The sequence below is a fragment of the Chanos chanos genome, chromosome 9 (assembly GCF_902362185.1).
Source record: "Chanos chanos chromosome 9, fChaCha1.1, whole genome shotgun sequence".
Classification (NCBI taxonomy): domain Eukaryota; kingdom Metazoa; phylum Chordata; class Actinopteri; order Gonorynchiformes; family Chanidae; genus Chanos; species Chanos chanos.
The window spans coordinates 31,936,984-31,956,983 of NC_044503.1; the positions used below are offsets into that span (position 1 = coordinate 31,936,984).

The following is a 20,000-nucleotide window of genomic DNA, read 5'->3' on the forward strand; positions in this document are numbered from 1 at the left end:
TTCTATGGTCTTTAAAGTGATGTTAATTAAATGAACTTAAATAACTTAACTTAATCATGTGAAATGTTTTGCATCTGTGTATTTTGATGATACGTTTTGTAATAGTAATACTACTGTGCTCTGTGATTAAATACCAAACAGATTCATGGCAACTGATAATTAGGAACTTACTGTGCTGATAATATATTGCAACGTGGATTGAGATTAAAGCATCCTAAGTAACTGATATATGTTGACTGTTGATAACTAGTGCTGCAACATTTATTATCATTACTGCAACACTGCAAAGGATGCATCAGCTTCAAGAGCTATCTATTAACCTTAACCGTAAGAAGCTCGGTTATCCTGCAGAAAAAAATACTTGTGTTCAGTCGTTTATACAGCCGATAAAGAGACTTGGGGTCTTAAGTTGTCAATGGACTTACACTTCAAGGATCCGGTCGCCCTTAGAGATACCAGCTCTGTCCGCGGCTCCTCCCGGTAAAACAGCGCTAACATGTTGGAGTGGAGCGTACAATTCTCCGTTGATGCTCCGCAGTTGTCCTCCTTCACTCACTTGCCCTCGAACGTTAAAACCATAGCCCGAATCCGATTTCACGATCCGGACGAGTCGGGGGCCTGATGTGACCGTGGTAGCCGTTGTATGACCGCCGGTACCGGAGCCACTGCCCACTGCCGAAGCCGAACTCACACCGGAGCCGTTTCGTGAGGATGTGTGAAGCACCGGAGGGATAGTCGTCCGAATTCCGTCTCGTTCGACAACATCCGCCATTTTATGATTGAAAAATTTCCCCAGCCTAGTCCTTAATTTAGCGCTACATTAGCTTGTTAGCTGCATAAGCACGTCAAAACCCCAAAACAGCAGAAACGGACAATGTGTAAGTCCAACCCCATCACGAGACCTCTATCCGTTTCTTCCCGTAGTTCACGTAACAACAAACAACAGAATCATGGGATATGTAGTCCCCTGCCGGGACATTTTACCTTCTAGAAAAGGTTTTCAAGTCATTCTGGTTGGAACAGATTTTCACCACTTGAAGCAGTAAATTGCTCAGACAAGCGTCACAGTGACACAGAGGGGTTGTGAATTACCCATATCAGCCACTGTACGACTTCTGTATGTGGTTTTATCTTTAAAGATATGTGACTAGATTGCAGACCAGTGCTTTAATCTACTTTAGTAAACGAGAGTAAAACATTTGTGGCATTTCACAAAGCATGACAATGAACCAATGAACTATGCATAATAAAAATCATATTCCTAATTCTTTTAATCCTACATGAATTCTACAGCTATTATTATTATTATTATTATTATTATTATTATTATTATTATTATTATTTGCCACAGTTAAAGTAATTCATTCTTCCACCACAGGATGGAGACCTTTACTGGAAAGTAAAGAGTGACAGTGTGTGCAGGCGCAATATGTAAAATTTTCCAGAGACCATTTTGGTCAGTCATGCATGTAGTCACTGATGTTTGAAGAACGTGTGAGGTATGTCTCATGAACCTGGTCTAACTATGTAACTAGTTGGCCATTAGTAGGGGGATGAGGGGGGATGCCATCCCCCTTGGTAGCAAAATGACCAAAACGGATCCCCCTTGTTGACCTACCATCCCCCTATATACTCTATAAAGTAGTGTCAGTGACAATTGGGCCATCCCCCTGTTAAAAATAACAAATCGCCTACTGTATATGGCCCCATAATGAAATCACAATGTCTTAAATACAGTAAGTGGATGTATAGCACAGACTCTAAGAACGAATACTCTGAGAATCCATATCTTTTCTCAAATCAATCAAACAAAATGGAACAGCACTAAATCTGAACTGCTAGATTCCAAACTTTTCAAGTCATTAAAATTAGTTTTTTAACTTCATATGTGGTCTGCGATGGACCGGCGACCAGGGTGTTTCCCCGCCCTTCACCCAACGAGTGCTGGGATGGGCTCCAGCACCCCGTGACCTTAATTAGGACCTTAAGTGGCTTGGAAAATGAATGAATGAATCATATGTGGTTTATGGATTAGACTGACACCATGGATTTACTTGGAAAGCTGTGAATAGAAAGGAAAAGTCCAAACATGGAGCCTTTTGGAAATAAAACAGTCAGAGATGGGGGTCCAATCTGAGTCATATTTGGAATAGAGACAAGCTTGTGGAACCAAGAAAATCCTGAGGAAAAAAAAGGAATTTAAAAAGTTTTTGGCTCTGTCTGGCAACCCCCCCTAAACACACACACACACACACACACACACACACACACACAGACCAGCCTATTCAGACACGACAACGAAACACATTTCAGTTGGTGATCCAATGGGTCTGGTCAGAAGTGATGGCGTATACACTCTAGTGTCTGAAAGTATTTTTGGTTACTCGTATAAAGTTTCATAAATTGAGTAGGACTGTGAGATGTATAGGGTTTTGGGGTCAGTCTAACTTAGACCAAGACTAATATTGTGATGTGTTAGCTTGTGATGAATTTAAGAATATGTCATTCTCTTATGTTTTTTTGTGCTTCGAGTGAAAATATGAAATATTTTCATTGGGATTGGAGAACACTGAAACAGGCATGCTCATGAGATACATTTTACAGATGAAAGACTGGGGGCAGCATGGTGGTGCAGTGGGTAGCACTGTCGCCTCACAGCAAGAAGGCTTCGGGTTCGGTTCCAGGCCGGGTGGCCAGGGTCCTTTCTGTGTGGAGTTTGCATGTTCTCCCCGTGTCTGCGTGGGTTTCCTCTGGGAGCTCTGGTTTCCTCCCACAGTCCAAAGACATGCAGGTTAGGTGAATTGGAGACACTAAATTGCCCTTAGGTATGAATGCGTGTCAGTGTGAGTGTGTTTTTCTGTGTGTCTGCCCTGCGATGGACTGGCGATCTGTCCAGGGTGTTTCCCTGCCTTTCGCCCTATGAGCGCTGGGATAGGCTCCAGCACCCCCCGCGACCCTAATCAGGATAAGCGTCTTAGATAATGAGTGAGTGAGTGAGAGTGTGTGTGTGTGCATGGGAGTGCGTATGTCTTCGTGTGTTTGCATGTGGATGTGACTGACCATATCACTCTCCAACTGCTTAATTTCTGAACATTTCCTCCCTCACACCTCTTCGCTCTCTCTCTCTCTCTGTCTCTCCATCTGTCTCTCTCTCTCTCTCTCTCTAAAATGCACAGACAAGAAAAACATATACAGACATTATAGTAAGCCTGAATGAACAAGCCTGAAAGAGATTCTGGTTTCAACATTTTAAGCAGCCAAGTTTTTATTCTATCCTGGGCAAATACACACCCCCACATTTCTGTATAAGCCTTTTGGCAGAAGTTGAACAGTACTGAATGGTAATAAAAATGTATGGTTTTCATGTCGCTATAATAAAAAGCTATTGATACAATGTACGTCAGCTACATGTGTGGAGGTAGCCCCAGCATAAGCCTCTCCTGAATTCTCTGCTGATTTGTTTTTTTTTCTTGCTGTGACTAGATATTTATTGTTGTGTTAAACTGTTAAGTATGAACTGCATTGCACACACACACACAAACACAAACACACACAAACAAATATATACACATTCCAAACACATTAAAAATTTTGTAGCTTTTTTTATTTATTTCTTACATGTTTGCATTTTACAGCATGACAAGGGGGCAAGTTAATGTTGAATTCAGTGTTCCTATTGAAGTGTGTATGTGTGTGATGCATGCGAGCATTTGTGTGTGTGTGTGTGTGTGTGTGTGTGTGTGTGTGTGTGTGTGTTTGTTGGTGTGTCTAGCTAGGGGACACGTTCTCCCTCTTCTTTCCTCACTTCTTGGTAAAAAACTCATTGCACAACATGGTGATGCAGGCTACCAGGGTTATGTACTCCTGGAAGTCCACGGTGCCGTCGCTGTTTGCATCCAAGTCATTGAATATTTTGTCCAGTTGGGCCTTGTCACTGGATTTCTGTTGCACAACAGATAAAAAGGTTGTCACAATCAATATCAGTAAAAGACGGATCAGAACCAAGATGGTTTTTCTAATGTCAGGGACAATGTTTCAATGTTTCCATGCTGATAACAACAGACCTGCCATTGAAATCGTATTAATTTTGTGTGTATTTACACATGCAGCATTTGGTTTCAAAGACCTGGAAATCTGCAATAGCTACATCAGGGCAAAAACGGAATCAGAGCCAATATGGCTTCCTCAAGAAATATTATGTACTCTTTCAGGGGTCAACAAAGAAGTTTCAAAAAGATCCAAAATGGCTGCATGTAACATTGTCACCACAGTTTCTCACCGAGGCAATGATATCAAATTCTGAGAATGTTTTCAAAATGCATGTAGGCTTCGTTTTGATGCTTGGGCTGTTGTTAACCTGTAGACTGACAGATTCTAATGTACAGGTTTAGTTCGTTTAGCTGATGTTCTTAATCCAGTGCAATTTGCACTTATCTTTATTTACATGAGAAGAAACACATCTGTGGAGCTATCTCAGTGTTGATTCCTTCACTTGAGGAGACGCCAGCAGTGAGCTTCCCTTACAGTCATCATATCTATACGTTAATGTGCTGATGAAGCATTGCATTTTTGTTTGTTTGTTTGTTTGTTTGTTTGTTTGTTTGTTCGTTTGTTTTAAACCAAGAATCGGGTAAAATGAACACTGGAAGACACTTGTACGTTAGAGGGAGGCACTAGGGGTTTTCATGAAGCACTTAATGGCTGAACCGTTATACATTAGCAGTGGTTGTGAGGAGCCATTGACTCTATTTTCTCTTTAATTCAGTTGAATTGATTTTGAATGATAATCAGCGCTCTCACCCCAAATATGTCACCCATCTCTGCTTTGAGAAGTTCTTTGACTTCTCCTCTAGTCAGGGTCAGTGGGTCCCCTTCCTTCCCAGAGTACTTGTGGAAGACTGCTATGAGCGAGGCCATTGCATTTTGCAGTTCAGACATTTTGCCTGAAAGAGATAAAGAGCCAGAGTCAGGGAGAGACATAGAGTCAGAGAGAGAGAGAGAGAGACATAGAGACAGAGGGAGAGAGAGAGAGAGAGAACTATGTTCAGATTTCGTGCTGATCCCCATTTGCTAAACCGTTGAGTCACAGATAGCGTCAAAACCACGAGTGACTCTTGTGTACGATTAAAACTTAAACAAAGCAAAGTGCTCCTGCATTATCTGAAATACATTTCAATGCGTACCTCGAAAAGGGAATTCAAAAGCCGTTACGCTTCGTAACAAAGGGGTTAATGATGCAAACCATAAACGGGCATATCGCATAACGCACACAGGCAATGCCACACCTAACTCCTGTCTCACAGAAGTTATTTCCCTCTGTTTTACAATGGATGGCATCAAATGAATGGCAGGAGCAAAAGGGAGGAGGGTGTGTGGGCTACGGAATGAGTGATAAAATAAAGGAGAGAGGGAGGGAGTTGAAGCAAGAGGAGGTGTAAAATAAACAGCTGGTTTGAAGGCAAAACGCCCTTCAGACCAACGCCCTTCAACCACTCTTTAATTAGCACAGAGGATTAATGAGCGAAGAGAGAGAAAGAGAGAGAGAGAGAGAGAGACAGAGAGAGAGGATATGGGGAGGAGGAAAAGAGAGAGAGAGAGAGAGAGAGAGAGAGAGAGAGATCCTGACACAAAAGACTGATAGAAGTGGAGAGACGGAAGGCGGGCCATACCAGTTGACTTGGTGCAACCCTTGCGCTGGTCAAAGAGTGTGAAGACTAGATTATGCATCTGCCACCGTCGCGTTTCAACCCGCCTAGTTTGCAGGTATCATGCTCTCCTTATGCCATCTATTCCTTTTTACCTGATTTCCTTCCTACCAGCCAACCCCCCCCCCCCCCCCACACACACACACACGCACACACTCACACACCCCTTTCTTTTCTCTCTCTATTGTGCCCCTCCTATTTCCTTACTGACTGCTCAAATAGCCATGTCTCAAACACTATCCAAACTTTTCCACTAAGTTAATAAAAAGTGTTCATGCATTCTTTAAATTTTATACCAATCATTTATTCTGTAGAATGTGCATGATAGAAATGGACGTAAATGTAAGCAAATACGTTATAAGCACTAAATAGAGAAAACAAGAAAGAGAGAGCAGACTTGATGAGACTGAAGTCGATGAAAGAGAGAGAGAGAGAGAGAGAGAGAGAGGGGGAGAGAGAGAGAGGGAGGGAGGGAGAGAGCGAGAGAGCGAGAGAGAGAGAGAGAGAGTGGGTGGTTTCCCTCCACAACTATTAGAACTATTCAGCGTTGGCCAACATTTGATAGCGCAGTTGTGTGCAAAGCATCTGCGAACCAAAATATACTTAACATCATACTTGCCAGAAGCCACTTTGGAAATCAAACAATAAAACTTTAACTAAGCAATTCACCAACATTTTGCAAATGAACTAACATTAAAATATCTTTAAAAAATGTCGATTGAAAACTTATATATGTAAGACCTGTATGCACCTGTACCTTTTGCACTTTTAATACACTGAATAACTCACAAACAAGTTTGGCAACAACTTGACTCACCGGATATTCTTGCAGAGTTTTCAGCCAACCGTGAAAGAGAGTGAGCGAGAGAGAGAGAGAGAAAGTAAGGGATTGAGGAAGAGAAGGATGGACCAGGGGTTTTATGTTGTGACTGCCACACCCTCCAGCCTGCCAACCCACTTCTCCTCCTCCTTCTCTCTCTCTCTCTCTCTCTCTCTCTCTTTCTTTCTTTCTTAGCCTAGTCCTCCTGCCCACCCTCCACTAATTTTTTCTAACTGATTCATCTAAGAGCAAAATAACCCCAGGTTTGTGCTTCACATTGCACTTAGCTTGTGTTTTGTTCCATTCAGCGTATACTAGGCCTATTAGAGTTGCTATTGTAGTATAGTTGCTACCATAGAAACGTTGTTTGGTTAATATACCTTGACAACAAAAGAACTGGTTTTGGCACCACTGTATTCCTAGAAACAGGGTTATGAAATGACCCGAGGCAATTTTCTGAATTAAGTGACTGTAACGTATATGCGGATATCGCTCTTTGACGTTAACCGAAGAATTCCTGCGGTTTATCGAAGCACATGCGCATATTTTATTTCTTTTTCGTTCACTCTCTAAGCTCTCTCACTTACTCTCACTCATTTTCAAAGCCGCTTATCCTAATTAGGGTCGCGGGGGTGGGGGGGGAGTGTTGGGGTCTATCCCAGTACTCACTGGGCAGAGGGCAGGGAAACACCAGGGACAGGTCATCCATCGCAGGGCAGACGCACACATTCACACCTTTCTCCAGTTCCCCTGACCTGCATTTCTTTTGACTGTGGGAGGAACAGTCTAGTGTCAGTTCTGACTGAATTAAATTTCCCTAAGGACTTTTTCTCAGGTTGTCCTATGAACTTGTGTACTGAATTCAGAGCGGTTTCTATCCACTGCATTGCGTCATAGGACTTCGTTGAATCAAAACTCTATTGAGTCACTCCAAAGATCATATTCAGCATCACAGAAATATTTCGCATCACAACTGTCATCTTCTTCTTGACATTATTATTATTATTATTATTATTATTATTATTATTATTATTATTATTATTATCATTTCTGCTGTTGTTGTTATTAACGATATTAATATGATTAATGTTGTTATATCTGTACACATATGTATTATATTCATATTTCTTTAGGTTACAGTGCAATATTTGGCAGCTGTAGTAAGGTTTTGTTTTGTTTAGATATTTTTTTTTTTCCCTTCCTTAATTAAACAGCAGTTCCCATTGTAGCCTGGCTGAATGTGAGCCAAAGAGCATTATGCAACGCACAGAAAAAAGACAAACTGACTGAGATGATATCTAATCAAATTGCTTTAAGTGAGGGAAAAGGAGCCATTTCTATCTTATAGTCAAATAAGTGTGAGTCATAAAAACCAGAATATCCATCAGTCCAAAGCTAATTAAACTGATCAGCGTGTTGTGGTGGATGGCATGACGGTAAGGTGTTAGCTTTGCTTACAGACTGCATTAATGAAATGCCTGAAGGAAAGGAGGTGCAGCCTGTGATAAGTTCTCGTTGTTCAGTATACGGGAATGTAACGCTGTCAGCCTTGCGCAGAATCTCCACAGAGAAAACTCTCCCAGACTCAAAGAGTAAACATGATGCAAACAACTTAAAACACATAAAACTGTTAGACAAACGGACCGCGAACGTGGTTTTGGAGACAAGCTGTAGAACAATAAAGATCAGTTTAAAGTGCGCGAGCGTGCGTGCGTGTGTGTGTGTGTGTGTGAGTGAGTGAGTGAGTGTGCGTGTGTGCGTGTGAGTGTGTGTGTGTGTGTGTGGGTAGGTGGGTTGACATATTACCCACAGGAAGAGAATGAAAGGCTTGAATATGAATAGCGTTGTGTGTGCGTGTGTCCGTCTGTACGTGCATGCGTGCATTTACGTGTGAGTGGTGAAGATGCATGAAATACAACTTCAAAGAGCTCAAGGTCTCTTCATCCATTTGTTTCATAGAACTAAAGTTTTGGTGACCAGTGTTACCAAGTGTCAGTCTATTCATCTAATCAAATAATCTGTCCTATCCACAGCTGAAACATTCTTTTCATGCTGCTCCAAGTCACAACACGCCAGTTATTTAGACACACACACACACACACACACACACACACACACACACACAGTGACTCATTGTCATCTGTATATGTTCACTATTCTCTCTGTGGGTATCAAAGTTATTGTGGGGCACTGGTGGGAGAGGCTCACTGCACTGTTTCCATGGTAATGGTGTTTATTGTTTGCATGCAGGCCTAATTTCACTGTTGTTACCAACAACTGATAGAGCAGTGAAGTAGAACAGAAAATCAGTAGTAGTGGTACAAGTAGAGAGAGAGAGAGAGAAAGACAGGAAGAGAGAGAGACAAACAGAGAGAGAGGGAGGGATAGTGAGAGAGAGAGACAGAGAGAGAGAGAGAGAAACAGATGGACGGACAGGGAGAGAGAGAGCAAGAGGGAGGAAGAGAGAGAGAGGGTGGGAGGAACACAGGGGGAACTTAGTTAACCTCAGTGCTGTTATATAAGTGAGAGAGGGGTGAATCACTGGAATAGTATTTCACTGTGACTGTGTGTGACTACGTCAATCAATGTAGTTAAAAATCCTTAGCATTATCTCTCTCTCTCTCTCTCTCACACACACACACACACACACAGAGTGTTGATGTTTTAAGAATTGTAGCACTGGTAAACCAACCAGAGGAAAAAAAAAAACAACAACTTGTGATGAGACTGAATCTAACACATTGTGTGCATCAGGGCTGAAGTGCTCGTGATTTCGACTTGATGAAATGTCTCGTGGGAAGCAGTACCCTCCCAGGCGTCTTTTGGACTGCAGTTGGATAAGAGTGTGGAGTGTGGCTAAAAATGAATATGATGCTTCAGGCGCCAACAGTCAAACCAGTACGCTACTAAACAGTGCTCCAAACCACAGCGAGAGAGAGAGAGAGAGAGAGAGAGAGAGACAGAGACAAAGAGAGAGAGAGAGAGAGAGAGAGAGAGAGAGAGACAAAGAGAGGGAGAGAGGGAGACAGAGAAAGAGAGAGAGGGAGAGAGAGAGAGAGAGAGAGAGAGAGAGAGAGACAGAGAGAGACAAAGAGGGAGAGAGAACAAGAGAAACTTAGAAAATGGAGAAGAGGGTTGAAGAGATGAAGGTTAGGCCCCATTGAAGGCAAGATGATAATAGAGAGAGCAAAGGATAAAGGACACACACACACACACGCACACACACACGCGCGCGCGCGCGTACATCCAAAAGAAACATTTACACACACATACACACGCACGCAGACAGTTACTCCAAACACACAAATACGCACAAATGTACGCACGTGCATTTGGCTACCGACAAGTTGCAACTAAATGGACAAAAACTGGCACATTCACCTCGTACACGTAACGTTGGAAACATTACAGGAACACAATGCTACCCCTCACCTGACCGCAAGAAAGACTGGCTTCCTCAATTAGACAGAGTGAAGCCTAAACCACCTCAGGAGTTAAATACTAAAGTAAGTTCTGCATGAAGACATTTGATTGAAACTAGTGTACCATAATTTGAATTTCTAAAGAGGAAAACAATCGAGTTAAAAAGGGATTTCTTGCAAGGGGGGGGGGGGGGGGGGGGGTTTGTAGCGCTAACGCAGGCAAGATTTAATCCTGTAGAGGAACCTAGTTTTGGCTTTTCAGGGTTTTTTTTTTGTGTCCCTTAGTAATAAGTATAAGAAAATGATCAGTCCATGTACCGATGAATTTATGGTGTGGAACCTGTTGATTTTAATCTATGTATGTTCGTTTGGTACAAGTTTTAGGACAAGTTTTCTTCCGGTCTTCAAGATTAGTTTAACACAGGCCACTGTGTGTTGTGAACGTCAATATCCACCACCAGCAGGTTGACATTTACTGGCCTATCCCAATCTGGGTGCGCATTCGTTTGAGCATCGAGCTGACATTACACGCAGTAAACTTGGTTTTTGTGAGAATTTGTGACAGGAGAGCTCCGCGCTTATATAAAAACCTTTTCTTCTGCGTGTGCGCACACGCACGCACACACACACAGAGAGAGAGAGAGAGAGAGAGAGAGAGAGAGAGAGAGAGAGAGAGAGAGAGATTAAAGGAAACATACCTGTAAATTGTACACATGTTGTGAAGTTGGGGAAAAAAAAAAAAGAATGAAATTCTTACTATCAGCACATTTTTACTCAAAACACAAGAATTCCGTAAGGCGGCAACACCACCGCTCTCTCTCTCTCTCTCTCTCTCTCTCTCTCTCTCTCTCTGTGTGGTAAGGCTAGGAACACAGCAAAAAACAGCAAAACAAGAGTCAGAGTTACAAACAACAACACAGACATAAACACAGTGGGATGCCGGTTCTATTTCTATCTGTTTAATTCATCCGACGCAGAAAACGCGGTGAGTCCTCTCTTAGTGCGTCTGTCTGCGTCCTTCAACGCATACCCGTGTCCGTGGTGTTCCGTCTGCGTTACTCTTGGACTGTAAAATGCGTTTTTGCGGTTATAGTGAAGAAGTGTGCCGTTGTGTACAGTACCTGTGAGGGACTGTATCGCCTTTGCGTGTGTGTGTGCGTGTGTGTGAGTGCGTGCGTGCGTGCGTGTTTATGTGTAAAAAAATGCGTTTGCGTAAAGCGGGAGGAAGTTGTCTAATTGGTAAATACAGAACTTGAAAAAAAAAAGTGGAAAAAAAGAAGAAAGCTTAAAGCAAAAACAGATGACTGTTCAGACTGTTTCTTCATTCAACTCCAACCTCCCTCTCCCTTCTCTCTCTCTCTCACACACACACACACTTGCTGTCTTTTCACTAGTATTTGCATGCACTGTAGGTATAATTTCAACGTGTTTGTACGAAAGGTATGTTAAAGAGTGTGTGTTCGCAACTGTATGTAATGAGTGCACACTAGTGCATGTGTGTGAGTGGGAGAGTGTATGTGTCTGCGTTACAGTTGCGATTGATTGTGCAACACTTGTAACTAGGTTCTTGTGTTCTTTTTTCCTTTTTTTTTTTTTACTTTTACGAGCAAATGTTTTTCATTCTGCCAGCGGTACTGCATGGAGTAAGAGAGACAGAGAGAGAGAGAGAGAGAGAGAGAGAAAGAAGTTATACCATTAAAAACTCAGGTCACCATTTCAGAGAAAAGTTAAAAAGTTATTAACGCCATTCTCACAGAAGAAAGCAAACACTCCTCTGTCACAGTCTGTGTTTTCTCAGCGTGCTCTGTGTGTGTGTGTGTGTGTGTGTGTGTGTGTGTGTTCTTTGGTCATACTGTTAGCTAAAAGGGCTGCACCGCCAGGGAAGACTATTCTATAAAGTGTGTTTGTTGTATGATCTATTGAAGATGACTTAGGAATATTCTGAGTGTTTAACAGTGGGTTGCTCAATGTATTGATTAGACTGGTTTTAAACACTGTGTGCTTTTTGGAATTGATGTACACTTATTTTCAGAGACAGTTTTTGTTAGTACATGCATGAGTTTGTGTGGGTGCGTTTTCATGTGTGTGTGAAAGAGAGAAAGACAGAGAGAAAGACAGAGAGAGAGAGAGCGTGAGAGAGAGAGAGAGAGAGAGAGAGTACACATTTGGCATCTTTCCAATGATATGTGTCACTCTCTTTTTCTTTCAACATTTGGAAAATCCCTCCGAGTCACCGTTTATGGATATCTGTGCCGCGGTTTCTCTGTGTGTGTGTGTGTGTGTGTTGAGGAAAGCTTCCTCTCTGAATCACTGTGTTGCTGCAGGGACTCCTTACCTCACAGTGGAAAAATACTACTACCCCTCCTTCATCTTTAAACCACCTCTCTCTCTCTCGCTCTCTCTCGCTCTCTCTCTCTCTCTGTGTGGATAGATAAGAGATAATATGTTCCCTGTTGGCAGTCCCGCCACCCTGGCACACTGGCACAATAACCCTTTAGAGGAAATCCTTTCGCCACCCTGTTCCTAACTCTCTCTCTCTCGCTCTCTCTCTCTCTTGCGCTCTGTCTGTCTCTCTCTCTTTCTCTCTCTCTCTCTCTCTCTTCCTCCCTTATTCACACAAATATTCTGCGAGTCCATCTTTTTTTTTTTTCCCTCTGTGCCATTCTTCTGTTTTCCTCTTCACCTCCTCTGTCTTTTACAACCGTGCTACTCCTTTTCATTCCGAGAGTTACAGCTCTAAGTCTGTCTCAGAGATCCAAATCAGTATCTGTTTATTTCCGCAAGAAAGAATGAAAGAATTTCCATAAATGAAACGTCTGTTTACCAGTTCTATCTATCATTATACTCCCTCTCTCTTTCTCTACGTCTGTCTTTTTGAGAGTGCCACACCCAACTGCAGCACAGCCAATAAGGCAAATGGCATGGACTCCATACTCATGAACAGAGAAGAAAAGCAGGGAAGCTTCAAAATGGAGTGTCCTAAATAAGGAAAGTCTCAGAAAAACAAACAAGATGGAATGCTGAGACAGTGTTGCCTTTTATTTGCTGAAAATCTGATGATTCCACAAGTGAAAATTCCTATCATGCTTACATTTTTGGCAAAGCTTCTGATTCTGCTTGTAATAGAGTCTCTCTCTCTCTCTCTCTCTCTCTCTCTCTCTCTCTCTATCTCTTTCTCCCTCTGTCACACATAAGGTTCTCCATAGTTCATAATCTTTGTTTGAACAGCTTGCTCATTTAACTGAGTCAACATGTACTGTGCCTACATTGTCAGTTCTACAGAGGAAGATCACTGTTTCGCTGGCTATATGGCCTAGGCAGAACACTGTGAATGTGTCTGTGTGTGTGAGTCAGTGCGTATTTGAACCTCTTCCGAATCAAGTCTGTTCTTGTTCGCCGCAATGTTGAGGGAAACGTTCTACTTGACTGTGTTCACGGCGTTTCTTCTTTTCAATACGTTTATGCGACACTCTCACCCTTTCCTATCACGAGCACTACCCGCCTTCTTTATCTCTTGGAGATCCCCCCTCCCCACCCCGAGAGCTAAACCTTTGGACTGCGTTGCTCTGGGTACAGGCACTACCCACCATAAATTCACAATATCGCTTAAGTTCTGCTTTAGGGCTCGTAAAACTATCCGAATTTGTACTTTATCTATCTGAAATCATTTGACAGCCATAAGACTTAATTACCTAAATATGTTCTATTTAGGTAAGAATTAAAGAGCGAGAGGTGTCTGTGCATGGAGACTACGAATGATATCATGACTGTGTTTTTGAGATCCCAGAATAGCAGGCGGAATTGTTCCGAGGTAATTCAACAACAGGGACTCCACTCAGGGAAAAACACGGTTGGAAACACACACTCGCGCGCGCGCGCACGCACACACACACACACACACACGCGCGCGCAGATACAGCCGCTCAGTGACACGTTAGCTCGGAGTTTTGGTCCATAGTTGTCTTTGCATAGATTTATACGTAACGACACTTGGCTCAGATGTGTTCAGAGCTGCTGCTGCAAACCCTCAGGCAGTAGAAATGAGATTACCTTGATCACGCGTTCTCATTGCAAGGTCGTCCTCCGTGTTCGCACGATTCCCCTAGTAATTCTGAACCGATGCATGACCGTATAACTCAAATAAGCAAGTCCATAACGCTAGGACTGGATTCTATCACTTTGGTAAATATTTAAATAGGAAATGTTTACGCTGAGTACGGTTTATCTTTACTTAACTACAGTAATATTTTGCCGTCCAAAACTGGATCACAGGCCTATCTGCAAACTGCATCTGATCTGAGATAATTCACGGGTTAGCACAGAACTGTAGACAACGTGGGCACAGAGCTACACATAGCGACCCAGGTTAGCAATGAGCCCTATGCAGACACAAGGATTAGCACTGAGATCTACACTGTGACATCTGTTGGCTACCAAAGACAGTCCATTTTAGTTTAAATGAAATCTGTTATACTGGATGGGTGTTTTTTTTTTTTTTTTTGTCTGAGTATTAACTGTGATTTTTGGTGATGGAACTTCAAATTTTAATAAAGTATTGATATCAAGTTTTAGTTAAGTGAAAGCTATGCCATTAAAATGCACATAGATTGCAGCTACGAGCACAGCAACAGAGATCTTATAGGGGGATTAAGAAAAAGAAAAAACTTCACACACACTACATGTGTCCATAACTAAGAAAAAGCGCACAGATTTGTCACAACTGAAACAGGAGCCTGAGACTCTGGCCACAGTAAGTTGACAATGGGTTTAACCGTAACTCGGGAGACTGATGGATCTTGGCCTGTTCTCGGAGCTGTAGAAGTCGGTTATTGTCACCTCAGTGTTTTAAAATAACCAGTCTGACTGAAATAAGCAGTTTGACCGGTATCCAGTATGTTTACCTACCGGCTAGCCGCATTTCCCCCGTATTTCAACTGCTATTTACAGAACAACACAGGACTACCTCACTCAGTCCCGTCATGTTTGAGAAAGCCGCTATGCACTTCTCCATTATTAATAAGTGAATTAATGCATTTTGTGAGTTCATTTTGTAGCACGCTCTAATGTTTTTGACTGTCGAACTTGGTTATGCTTAGACACGATTATGTCATAACACATTAACAGTGGCTTAACTTGTGTCATATGCGATATGTCATATCGTATCCAGCGGACAAGCGTTCTGTGTACTGGCCCGATAATGTTCTCCTATCATATGTTTTCTAGGTGTACCACACTATTTAGCAGGCAAATATTTTGTCGGTACCACACACTAAACTGTTCTTTTCTTGATAGATATGTATAATAAACTTCTGAGCGACTGTGTGTCTGTGGGTTGTTGTTGTTTTTTTTTTTTGTAAGTGACTGTATGAAGATACCTCTGTGCACCTGGCAGCATTAGCTTTGCATATGTGTCAGCAGTTCGTTTGAATATGTCCACTCCAATCCATCGTTTTATATTTCATATGTTTAAAAAAAAAAAAAAAAAAACTCCTTTGATGTATGCTTTGTCATGTGACAGACCAATAAACATCATTTACATTCCGTTTACAAGTGGGTGAGGTGTGTGATTGTGTGTGTGTGTGTGTGTGTGTGTGTGTGTGTGTGGGGGGGGGGGCAGGGGGGTGGCACCTGCTCAGCTAGGATCTAGGTTGGAAGACTCACACACACACACACACACATTCTCTCTCTGTCACAGTCTCTGTCTCCGTCTCTGTAAAGAATTGAACTGGGGCCCACACTGACAGGGCAGTACTTTTGCATTTATTTAAAACAAGTCAGCCACAAAGAGCTTCAGCGGGGAGCAAAAAGCAGCTAACATGGTGCCTATGTAATTTAACACCACATTGTGCCCTGGATGTGTCTGTTCTCACAGGATAATCTAGTTTAGCAGTCAGAAACCCACTAACGACTATACACGCACACACGCACACGTACACACACACACACGCACAACACACACAACACACAACACACATACACACACAACCGCCAAGCTCTTCCATGCTGCCAGTTCAACAGTAACTTCATTCTTTTCTCTTGGCAGGAGAACTCGTGATGCTTTGTGATCAGATTTGGATCTTCATTATTCTGTCCTATGTAAATCGCACATTTTACCTAATGACAATACAGTATAACGGCAGAATTTGTGAGAGTTTGTGATTGGTTGACAGAATCGAACCAGGCAATGTTTAAATGGTCTCAGTTTCACCAAATTTAGAAAAAAAAGTCATACATGAAAGCCTTTATGAGAATGATAAATTATCAAATTATGATTATTTGGATTTAAATTAGATTTCATGTTCAATCCCTGTTGTTTTCAATGTGTAAAAATCCTTGGAGGCTTTCTTTGTCCAAGAGACCTTTTTTACAGATATCTGAAGAGGGTGTTCAATACATGGATACAATCGACTGTGTGTTACTGGTTCACCTACTGGTAAAAATGTTTTACGCACAGAATTACAAAAAACCCCCCCTGCTGGATGTTTCTGTAATAATCCAAGTTACAAACACCGTGGCTACGTAACATGCCCACATTCAGTCAAATGAACCTTGTTTAGCATACATGTAGCCCCACCTCTGCACACACACTCATACATGCTCACACACACACACACACATGCACATGCAGACGCGCACACACACGCACGCGTGCACACACACACACACACGCACACACACACACGCACGCACACACACACACAAAAACACATGCACACAGACACACCTCCAAACCAGAGTCTCCATAATTTTAGAACACTATATCATATTTTTTTTATATTTATTCATATATAATTTTCAAAAGTAGCAGCGCAAAAGTCAAAAAGTCACAAACAGCAGTGAGAAGAGCAATACATCTGCATTTGGTATAGGACAGACAATAAGACACCAGCTTTTTCAATGCGTTGAAGACCGTGATGTTTTTTTTTACTGAATCATTGACATTAATAGAGACAGTTCACAGAAGAAAAAAAAAAAACAGCCGACAGAGGGAGACCTTCACCTGACTGTGATACGGTGAAATGCGCATCTCAGACACTGCGTATGATGTTGTTGATACATCAGAAAAAAAAGGCATAATTCCCATCATTTACCGTTCATTCCATACTAAAACATTTTCATAACTTGGGGTGGGGTTGGCTTCAGACTGTAGACTGGGATTACGGTTACGCAGAGAGACGAGATGAAGAAGAGTATTGCGGCAAGGTGTTAGTCAGATATTTGTGTGTGTGTGTGTGTGTGTGTGTGTGTGTGTGTTTGTGTCTTCTCTCATTCGTTGTCCTTATCTTTTCCCTTGCCTTTGCCTTTCCCATTCCTCTTCTTGTAGTAGCCCCTTGCCAGCGTGGCAATGCACATGCTAAACTCACGGAAGTTCACCTGGCCGTCGTGGTTCTTGTCCAGCATGTTCATGACCTCATCCACCTCCCCTGGGTCAATCTTACTCTGAGAGAGAGAGAGAGAGAAATTAGATGTTTTGATATGGCCTCAATATTTGTCTTGTGAGTCAGTGTTTGTATGGGAAAGCCCTGTCTCTCTCTCTCTCTGGGCCCTTCATCTCCATGACGACTGTCGACCGTGCGTTCCGGACTCCACCCTGTCAATTCTGTGTGGGTGGGAAGTATGTCACTACAACATTACACATGTATTTTTTGTAAAGGGGACCTGCATGATTTACATATGAATGCGTGTATGATTTATCTTTCAACAATTAAGAGTTATAACAACATTACTCTAATGTTATGTGGAGTTCTTACTTAAAATAAAAAAAAAACAAATTCTATGTTTAAACAAAATCATAATGGATGGATGACAGTGTTCTATGTGTTTCTAAGAAGAATGTGTAAAGAACATGGCTGAGTAACTGAATGACTGAATGACGTATTCCTTAATGGGTGAATGTTGGTTCGCTGTGGAAATGCTTCAGTTTCATTGCACAATTTATTTGTCTCAGCATGTTACTTGTGTCGGAGAGACAGTGCATCGTTTTCCCTCTCTCTCTCTCTCTCTCTCTCTCTCTCTCTCTCTCTCTTTCTCTCTGAGCCATCATGCCATCTGAACTGTCTCTCTTTATCTCACATCCCTATGCTTTCAGAACATTTAGAATTTTCTTCATGTTGTGTCAAAACTTGTCACTATTTCTTTTGATCTCTCACTCTCTCTCTGTCTCTCCCCCCCCCCCCCCCCCCCTCTCTCTCTCTCTCTCCCTCTCTCTGTCTTACCTTAAACTCTGGGTTACTCAGTTCCTTCTTCAGCAGCTCCTCCAGTTCAGCATTGCTCAGCTGTTGCTTCTTGTCATCTCTCCCTGCGTACTCCTCAAACACCTCCACCACAGCAAGAATGGCATTCTCCAGCCTTGACATGTCTGAAGGAGAGAGAGAGAGAGAAAGAATATCATACAAAAGGGAAAAAAAACCCAGCTTGCTTTTTTTCATGTCCTTCCTTCAAGCAGAGAGAGAAACAGTTAGTCAAAGAAAAAAAAATCTTATACAGTTTCTTCATGAGCCAAATACAATGCATATTTCGTTTACGCACATTAACAGATTAAGAACGAAAACTACAAAGTCTAGCATATAGAAATACATGACAACACACATCACATCACTAGATTCTTCCAGTACACCCATATCTTTACCTAGCAGCACCCCTCTAAAAAAAAAAAAAAAAAAACCCTCACACACACCGACACACACACACACACACACACGTACCCTGTCGTCGTCCCTGTACAGACATGATGCTGATTCGCTTTCCCGCCTCCTCGTAGCTGACTTGATTATTTTAAAGATCAGATTACCAAATTGGTTTTACACAGCACTGGCCTGGTAAATCAACGAGTGAGTCATGCACACATACATTGATTTATTTGACCTCTACGTCTACTGTTTTCATGAATCGTATCAGATTTCGAATCTTTGTGTCAACAACAGCCACGAATAAGTAAGTGCTTTAGTGATGTCGTCAACTGCTGTGGCTGATATGGGCACAGAATTGTATTTATTCGCATATATAATGTGTTTATATAGGCTCCATATCGGCATGCATTGACTGATATGTATTAAATATAAATAATGTGTGTGTAAGCTGTCATAACGGTGCTGTAAAAACATGAATTACTTTTCAAAAAAAAAAAAAAAAACCTACATCACACAATGGTAGCGTAATCAACTAACACTTTATACTAAATTATTCTTTCTTTCTCTGATTTTGTCTCTCTCCCTCTGTCCCTCTGTCTCGCTCTCATTCATCTGTTCGTTCATTCGTTCATTCATTCAATCATTCACTCATTCATTTATTCATTCATTCATTCATGCATTTTGCAAATGTTCCCACGTGGTTTCCATGCATGTTAAAAACCGCCCAATCAATCATCTCTCCCTCTCTTTCTCTTTGTTTCTCTCTCTCTCTCTCTCTCTCTCCCAGTCTCTCAGTCTTTCCTACACTCTTTCATTTATTTAGGGCATTTTTCTGTGCTGCATGCTATAACTCATACTCACTCAGCGCTTGCAGAGAACATTCCGTCTCTCTCTCTCTCTCTCTCTCTCTCTCTCTCTCTCTCTATCTATCTATCTATCTATCTCTGCTCACCTCAGTGTTGAGTAGTCTTCAGTCGTCAAACGGGATACAGCTGTGCTGAGAGTGTGGACTGCAGTGATGTTTGGACTCTGCCTCTATTTAAAGCAAACGTTACGGCACTGAACACACACACACACACACACACACACACACACACACACACACACACACAAACATGCTCTCAAGTTCTATGAGTCATGTTTGGGCAATGAAGGAGCACACCCAGACCTGTTTCACTGGATTTATCCTGTAACAATTATTCTCTAACAATAAATGTCACTGCTCAATTTTAGGCTGTTTACGTCGCTTCTAAAATCTACTTGTGTGTGTGCGTGCGTGTGTGTGTGTGTGTGTGTGCTTAAGAGAAAGAGAGCAGTGTATGAGAGTTTGGTAGGTTGAGGAATGTGGAGGCTTTGGCAAAGAGGAGTAGAGCAGAGTTTTCCGTCCGAAGGGGAGAGCGGGCAGACTGAGTCACCGGGTTTT

At 42.1% G+C, this 20,000-nt stretch overlaps 3 protein-coding genes across 5 annotated transcripts in view; all 3 read right to left on the bottom strand.

Annotated features, from left to right (window-relative positions):
* Positions 1-845, bottom strand: part of snx27b (sorting nexin 27b) — an 11,621-nt gene extending 10,776 nt beyond the window's left edge. For all 3 annotated transcript variants that reach the window (XM_030783605.1, XM_030783607.1, XM_030783606.1), the window contains exon 1: positions 426-845. In XM_030783605.1, coding sequence (XP_030639465.1) covers positions 426-772 — 347 coding nt within the window. In that variant the 5' untranslated portion in view covers positions 773-845. The remainder of the gene's footprint in view (positions 1-425) is intronic.
* A 2,746-nt stretch (positions 846-3,591) lies between these two features.
* Positions 3,592-6,590, bottom strand: LOC115820189 (ictacalcin). Its single transcript, XM_030783675.1, has 3 exons — positions 6,523-6,590; positions 4,801-4,943; positions 3,592-3,942 (listed from the first exon to the last, which is right to left on the bottom strand). The coding sequence occupies exons 2-3, from the start codon at positions 4,936-4,938 to the stop codon at positions 3,802-3,804; spliced, it is 279 nt and encodes a 92-aa protein (XP_030639535.1). The 5' UTR covers positions 4,939-4,943; positions 6,523-6,590; the 3' UTR covers positions 3,592-3,801.
* Positions 6,591-17,194: 10,604 nt separating this feature from the next.
* On the bottom strand, positions 17,195-19,573 carry s100w (S100 calcium binding protein W). The gene is made up of 3 exons (XM_030783668.1): positions 19,530-19,573; positions 18,164-18,306; positions 17,195-17,387 (listed from the first exon to the last, which is right to left on the bottom strand). The coding sequence occupies exons 2-3, from the start codon at positions 18,302-18,304 to the stop codon at positions 17,214-17,216; spliced, it is 315 nt and encodes a 104-aa protein (XP_030639528.1). The 5' UTR covers positions 18,305-18,306; positions 19,530-19,573; the 3' UTR covers positions 17,195-17,213.
* Between the last annotated feature and the right edge of the window lie 427 nt (positions 19,574-20,000).

Excerpts from the sequence above, each read along its gene's own strand:
- LOC115820189 (XM_030783675.1), bottom strand. The coding sequence starts at position 4,938 with ATGTCTGAACTGCAAAATGCAATGGCCTCGCTCATAGCAGTCTTCCAC. Across the intron at positions 3,943-4,800 it reads AGATGGGTGACATATTTGGG|AAATCCAGTGACAAGGCCCA; the intron begins GTGAGAGCGCTG and ends GTTGTGCAACAG.
- s100w (XM_030783668.1), bottom strand. The coding sequence starts at position 18,304 with ATGTCAAGGCTGGAGAATGCCATTCTTGCTGTGGTGGAGGTGTTTGAG. Across the intron at positions 17,388-18,163 it reads TGAGTAACCCAGAGTTTAAG|AGTAAGATTGACCCAGGGGA; the intron begins GTAAGACAGAGA and ends TCTCTCTCTCAG.